This window comes from Embiotoca jacksoni, unplaced genomic scaffold (assembly GCF_022577435.1).
Source record: "Embiotoca jacksoni isolate LCO1_2020_lvr unplaced genomic scaffold, fEmbJac1.0.p SCAF_11, whole genome shotgun sequence".
Lineage (NCBI taxonomy): Eukaryota > Metazoa > Chordata > Actinopteri > Embiotocidae > Embiotoca > Embiotoca jacksoni.
Genome location: NW_027185241.1, coordinates 628,021 through 634,904, shown reverse-complemented (window position 1 = coordinate 634,904; position 6,884 = coordinate 628,021). Strand labels below are relative to the sequence as shown.

The 6,884-nt window shown below is 43.0% G+C and overlaps 1 protein-coding gene across 2 annotated transcripts; it reads left to right on the top strand.

Annotated features, from left to right (window-relative positions):
* Window positions 1-1,840: 1,840 nt before the first annotated feature.
* On the top strand, window positions 1,841-6,455 carry LOC138193139 (olfactory receptor 4D9). Of its 2 annotated transcripts, none has more exons than XM_069140990.1 (2): window positions 1,841-2,057; window positions 5,066-6,455. In XM_069140990.1, the coding sequence occupies exon 2, from the start codon at window positions 5,100-5,102 to the stop codon at window positions 6,132-6,134; it is 1,035 nt and encodes a 344-aa protein (XP_068997091.1). In that variant the 5' UTR covers window positions 1,841-2,057; window positions 5,066-5,099; the 3' UTR covers window positions 6,135-6,455. The 2 variants fall into 2 exon arrangements, with proteins under 2 accessions (XP_068997091.1, XP_068997081.1); XM_069140980.1 differs by having other exon boundaries at window positions 1,841-2,220.
* Window positions 6,456-6,884: the final 429 nt, after the last annotated feature.

Genomic DNA, 6,884 nt, shown 5'->3' with positions numbered 1-6,884 from the left:
TTAAGAATACATCTGAGAAAAATGTTGATGTTCCAATTGCTTCATCTTTCTCCTCTGTCATTATGTTAAGGAAGGAAATTAACGTGACATTTTTTAAATAGGCGGAATTCCCCTTTAACCTACACAAACTGCATGGCATTGGTGGTTAAATCAAGACTAGCGAAATAAATATGAAGACTAAGCAGATGACAGGTTTCATGTGAGCGAAGCTCCAGAAACAAACTGTGATTGGAAGCTGCAGGCCGGAGCCGTCCGCCCGCTGTGACCCCTGGATTAAGGATTACCCACCACACACAGGGAAGCACTGGATTATGCTTTTGTTTTGCTGTGTCCACCGCGGGACTGGAGCCGAACATGCAGATAAATGATACTATTACAGCGCACAGTGTTTGCTGCACTGCGCAGATGGCAGGCGTCGGGCAGTTTGTGCAGCTTCCTGAAAGGTGGAGAATAAAAGGGCGTTTAGGAAGAATTAGAGAGTCGGAGGGAAAAAAAAGACTCCAGAGACTGAAGAGATGATGAGAGGTGGTGACTCGCTGGACCGACTGCTTTACGACAGTCATCTGATTAAGGGGTTGTTGTGGATTCAGAGTCTGTTTCCAGAGTTGATCTGTTTTAATCCTAAATCTGTTTTATTAATTTTGTTTCACGCTGAAGGATTGTGGCTGCAAATTAACTTCAAATAGATGCACTACACATTGCATCCCTTGTATTTCTTTTTTTCCCCATACAACAAGGTTTAGTGACAGAATAGTGACAATGTCCAAAATATTCCTTTGTGCAGTATGAAGCTTTATTTCCTTTTCTCTTATTTGAATGCACTTTTCTTTTTTTTTCTTTTTTTACTGTTGTTTAAAATTTGCAAAGCACAGTCCTAATCTTTACCTTCAAGTCTTTACTAAAAAAGGCAAAACAATCTCAACTCAGAGTACATGTTCCTGAGGTGTCAAGTGACGCACACGGTCTTCATCTGCACCTGGAGCCTCCCAACCTGTCGAGGAAATGTTGAATTTTTCTGTTTTTCCGAGAGGTTATACAGACTTCTCGTCCATGTTGACTGTTCTTGACATTTTGGTCACAGCAGCTGATGAAAAAATCTCTCGGGTGACGATGATGTGATGCTGTCAAAAGCTTCAGAACAAGCAAGTGGACCTTGGATCGAGATTGCTTTGCCAACCGCTGTTTCCAGTGTCAAGGATGGACATAATGAAGACATATTTTATGTCCCTTATAAAGTGCAATGACTTGAACTAATTCACACATTTTAAAATGCATAAAATTATATTCATGTCATTTAAATTCCTCAAGAGGACAGAAAATTGACGTTTTTTCTTTCTGGCCCTCTCCGTGTTTCTGGTTCATCTCCAGTGTGCAGTGTGTAATTGGTGTATAAAGATTTACTTGCTATGAGGCCCTATCAGTCAGTCCCTTTCCCGTCATTATCTGCAGAACATGCAAAGGTTTTCTATGCTGAAAAGTCAAAAATCCTCCTCAAGACATGACCGTAAAATCAGATAATAAATTGGCCTTTGTCATGCCATCTGATTGAGTCGTGATCCCAAATATTTTAGTTTTCTGGGACCTTGGAGTTTTGGGGGAAAGTAAAGCCTCATAATCCGGCAAAAAAAAGCTTAAAAATGAATAGAAAGGAAACACATCTGAGCTTCTCATGTCAAACTGTGAGCAAGTGTTCTTGCTGCAGCAATGACTCAAGTGTTGCTAGGATGAGGTCAGTTTAATTTAGCTGATTCAGGCCATGATATTAAAAATCAGTATGAAAAAAAAAATAGTCTTTTATAGCCAAGAACTCACAGTCAGATGTAAGAACCACTTGGACAGGGTCACCAGACACACCACCCTCATCATCCTCAGACACACACGTCCTGGTGTGAAATAGGCGTCATACTATAGGCGGTGGACACTTCTGTCATCAGCATCCTCAGCCAATGGAGAAACCAGCGGAGGAGACACTTTAGGCAGTCTCTCCGGAGAGGAGCGGATCAGAGCGCAGCCCCACTGATCCACCGTCCCGTTTACCAACATCTGCACATCGCAAAGTGAGTTTCCTGCTTCCACGGAGTCTTTATCTTCTTTGTGTGCGACTTGAGGACCGCAGGATGTTTTAAGAGGCACTGGAAGTCTGCTGTGTGCGTTTCCAGCAGGGGCACATGTTTTACGGACTGCTGGCTGCTGCGTCTTGAGAGAAATTTTAAGATAAAAGTGAGTAGAGTTGACTGTGATATTTAATATGATCAGACCGTGAATATCAGACTTACTGAAAATGACACACTTAATACGTTTTTCTACACTGACATTTGGGAACTGGTTTTGAAAGCGTCTGTCCTAATCAGGGAAGTGCGCGAAAACCCGAAATATCTCTTGCGTTTTCCTAAACTAAAGCAACCAATTTATTTCGAAAAATGCAAAACCGAGTGACTGTGTGAAAAGCCTGAAGGTAAATACATTTTTGAAGTATATGTCCGCCAGCCTGAGACGGGCAGAGTCCTGTTGGACAGCTCTGATCCGTGCGCACTGGAGTAGATTTTTTTTATTTTTTTTTTATTTTTTTTTTATGGATTTGCTTTCGCATCCAGACTATTGTTGGCTGGATATGCGGGAGGTTTCTGCATGACTGCACGCTGCAGATGGATATACAGTGAACAAAAAAAAAGCTTCAGGATGTGACATCTGAAACAGAAAAGCAAAACCAATAATGACAGGGTCGCCTATAGCACGCGCATGTGTTATATTTCTGTATATATATATATATATATATATATATATTTCTTATCTCAAAACTTTTTATTCTATTTTACTTTCATTTGACTTTAGATCCATGTTCTCTGTACAGTGCCGATTAAATCTGCATTTCTAAATCAAATTGTGCTCTGGCTCTACGGGTTTCCATGCGGAGCTGGAAGCGTTCAGCTTGACCGCTTGAAAAGTGACTCGAGGACAGACTCAGGGTGTCAATGTAGCCTACATTTATTTTGCGACTGACATTTTTTTTTAGCCCCTTGATACTTAGCCTACTTTTAAACCGAATCAGACTAAATAAAACAAGATTTATTGCTTAGTTTATATTAAATTAAAATCCAAGACTCTCAGGAGGAGGATGTGCACTAACCAGCCTCACCGTGGATTAAAGAAGCCACGAGCGTCAGCTGGGTTTTTGTTTACTACTACAACTGTTGTTGTCCGGCCAGATTATGACGTCACCTCTCCTCATTCCGGAGTTTGCACTATCCATCCATCCATCCATCCATTCAAGCCACATCCGGTTATTGCAACATGACGTCAGTGCGTCCTTGACATGATGCAGTAGACAGCGCGGGAGTTTAAGAGAGTAGAAAACAAACAAACTCTGATGAACGTTTGACGAAATTAAAACACAAAAGTAAAAAGTTAACTGAGAACTGACCTCTGCAGACATGCCTGTGTAGGATTTGTTTTTGGCTTTTGTGGTTATTTGGGCCCACCTTCTATCAGGTGTACTAATTGTGATCTAGATGGATATTCTATAGGCTATTTATTGACTCCAGGAGGGTTTTTTTTAAAGCTACGGAGTTTTCAAAGTAAATTCCCTTTTAGGTTTTGAGACATCACCCTGAACGAGTCACAGTATTATGGCCACTGTTTCTTTGCATGTTCTGTCGGCAAAGGCAGCAGTTCCAAACAAAATCGGCCTTGAATACACAGATCTCATTACACTGTCAACTGATTTATATTTTATTTTTTTCCAACCTTCCTGTTGTCCTCGGGTCTTTCGTGACCCATTTTCAAAACCATTTTGGGTCACGAAAGACCCGAGGACAACAGGACGGTTGAACAAAATAAAATAAAAATCAGTTGACAGTGTAATGAGACGGGTAAGATGTGCACCAGACGTCCCCAGACCAGGAATTCAACTGTGGACATTGATTATGCCCCTTCACCATTAGGTGCCTGACGGTCTGGGAAAAACAAGCTAATACACTGAAAAGGTTGACTGAAAAATGAGAAACAGGTGAGCAGGTGGATGTTGGAGTCAGGTGACTACAGGTGGGAAAGTCTGAGGCCATCAGGTGGACGGATGGAGAATAGCAATGACTGCAAAGCCTCATGGGAAAGAGGAGCCAGGGGAATGTGGCTGAAAGGAGGAACGAAGGCAGACAGTCAAGTTTACACTGTGGACGGCTCTAAATACAACTAAACCCCTCAATCTTCCGCTCTTGTTGTTACAGAGAAGAAACTAACTGCACAGGATTAAATTCCACGGAAAAAGTTGAGTGCCTACACAGGAAGTGGTTGCACTGTGGTATCTTTGTCAAATAGCGCCGCAGAATGAAAACTACCCCACACATCCGCCTGAGTTGCAGGGCGTTGCATCACAATAGCGCAAAACCAGGCATGACGTATTGGTCTGCGTGCAGTTGGAATATTAATCCAGGATCTGATGAAATTTGTTTTTTTGAAGAGTTGATGCACATCTATGTTGAGAAATCAGACAATTGTTTATCCTAATACGCTGATGCGTCCACTCGCAAACACTCAACTGGTGTGTTGCCAGTAACTCTTCATCCAGGAGGTTACGCACCATTAGAGACAAATGACTGAATTTTGCATTTTAAAACTTAACCGTGTTCTTTCTTTAACCATTTCAAAGTTGCTGGACAGGATATAGAACTAAAAAATAAATACAAATTATTATTGAATGTAATGCCTGGTTTTGTAGGCTCCTTTACTACCGACACTGTGTCTAACAATAGGGTAGTACTGCAGGTTCCTGTGCATGTAATACAAATGAAAACTATTTGATCGGATGTTTCTTACTGAAATGCACCTCGGAAGTTTTAGTTAACACCTCCTGTTCTGATTTTCACATTCACAGACTTGAATCTTTGACTAGTCATCACAAAACCAGAAATTGTCTGGCACTCTTTGTTCCCAAGGAACTGAAACTCTCGGTCGCCCTGAGAAACCTAACGAGAAATTGACTTGCAGAAGTCTGGAGGTTCTTTGGAGCTGCGTAGCTGAGTTGTTGTTGGATGCAAATCTAAAAATGTTCTCTTTGTGTTTGTTTTAGGTCATGATGTGAATGTGCGGCATCAGTTTATCCAATGATTGAGACCAGCACCCCGACCATGTTGGACAGAACTGAACCGGCACACTGCACCGTGTGCTGCTGTACTTTGGCCAACAAAATCCTCATGGTGCTCTTCATGGTGCTGCTGATCTTCGCCACCTTGTTTGGGAACTTGGTGACCCTGGCCGTGGTGCTGGGCAACAAACACTTCCAGACGCCGCAGGGCTACCTGAAGGCGTCCCTCGCTGTGGCCGATCTGGCGGTGGGGATGTTTGTGGTGCCGCTGTCCGTCTACGCCGAGGTCTATCTCATGGCGACCGACTCGGCTCCAGAGTGGACCTCGTACAACTCGCAATCGGTGAGTTTCCACCCGTGTAACGTCATCGGCCCCATCTTCGCCGGGTGCACCTTGGTCTCCATCACGACCATTTTCCTGCTGACGATCGAGCGGAGCATCGCCGTGCTGAAGCCGCTGCACAAGGACTCCGTGATTACCCGCAAAAGGACCACGATCCTCATCGCCCTCTCCTGGGTGGGGAGTTTCTTCTTGGCTGTGTCTCCGATGGTTTTCAGCAGCGAGATCGCTCTGGAGTACAACTCCTGCAGCCGGATGTGTAACTACGCTCTGGGGACCATCGGCGAGTTCCCCAGCCAGGCTTGGAACATCCTCCTCCTCTTCCCCGCGTTTGACTTCACCCTCCTCAGCGGCACTGTGGTCATCAACATCATCTCTCTTTCCAGCATCAGGCAGCACTCCAAACGCAGGAAACACTTGGCTGAGAGCGAATGCCAAAGCACCACTAAACCCACATTCTCGGACATTAAAGCGGCAAAGACCATCGGGACTCTGACGTTGGCCTTCACCGCGTCCTTCACGCCCATCGCCGTCTTCGTGGTCGGGAACGTTTTGGGGAATAAATGGTGCAACTTTTCCTTTTTCGCCTTCTGGATTTTGGCCTCCAACAGTTGCTGGAACGTCATCATTTACAGCGTGAGAGATCAGAAGTTCAGGCTTCGAGCACACGAACTCCTCATGCCTTTCCAGAGAAAAAACACCACCAAAAGTTAAAAACCCCAGGGACTACGGACCAAACCCGAGAAGGACTTTGACATTTCAATGTTTGTTTGTCGCACAAACTCTTGCTTCAACACATTGTGAGTCTCGATTAGAGACGTATCTGCATGTCTTGTGGATTGCTGTTGTTGTGAAATTACAGTTGTTTTACAACTATAAAGAGCATGGAGAGTTTTTCAAATGTTGGACTTAAAATGTCCCCGTCCGTGGGCATGCGTCTTGTTCTGTGAAACGATATATAACTGACGCCTGTTTCAGTCTGTGGAATGGTTGTTTACCTGAGTGTAATCAATTAAAACCTGAAAAAAAACTTCATATTTTTGCTGCTTCAACACTGTGTAACATTATATTATGTTTCAGGCACCAGAATCGTTAGTTTAGATATTAGTTCTTGGTGAGATATGTAAATATTAAATGATCAAGACGAAGACTAAAAGTACAAAAATATATTCTACAGTTTTACTACATTTATTTTGATCCTGTACCCTAATGTTGAGATGAGGGAAGATACATCCTGACTCACTGGTTACCAACTAACAGGTTACAGGAAATTGTTTGACTATCTTTGTACGGACTTAACACTGATACTAATATGTTGTTTTTAATGGCATGTTTATTTGTAATTTTGCCACAAACTGAATGCTCTGTTGATCACTGCTCTGCTGAATGGATAAAGTCCCAAATTCCTCACTGATCCTGTAGATTTCTCTTTTTCAATCAGCCTGTTTTGTTTTTTTTTGCCAC

Excerpts from the sequence above, each read along its gene's own strand:
- LOC138193139 (XM_069140990.1), top strand. The coding sequence starts at position 5,100 with ATGATTGAGACCAGCACCCCGACCATGTTGGACAGAACTGAACCGGCA.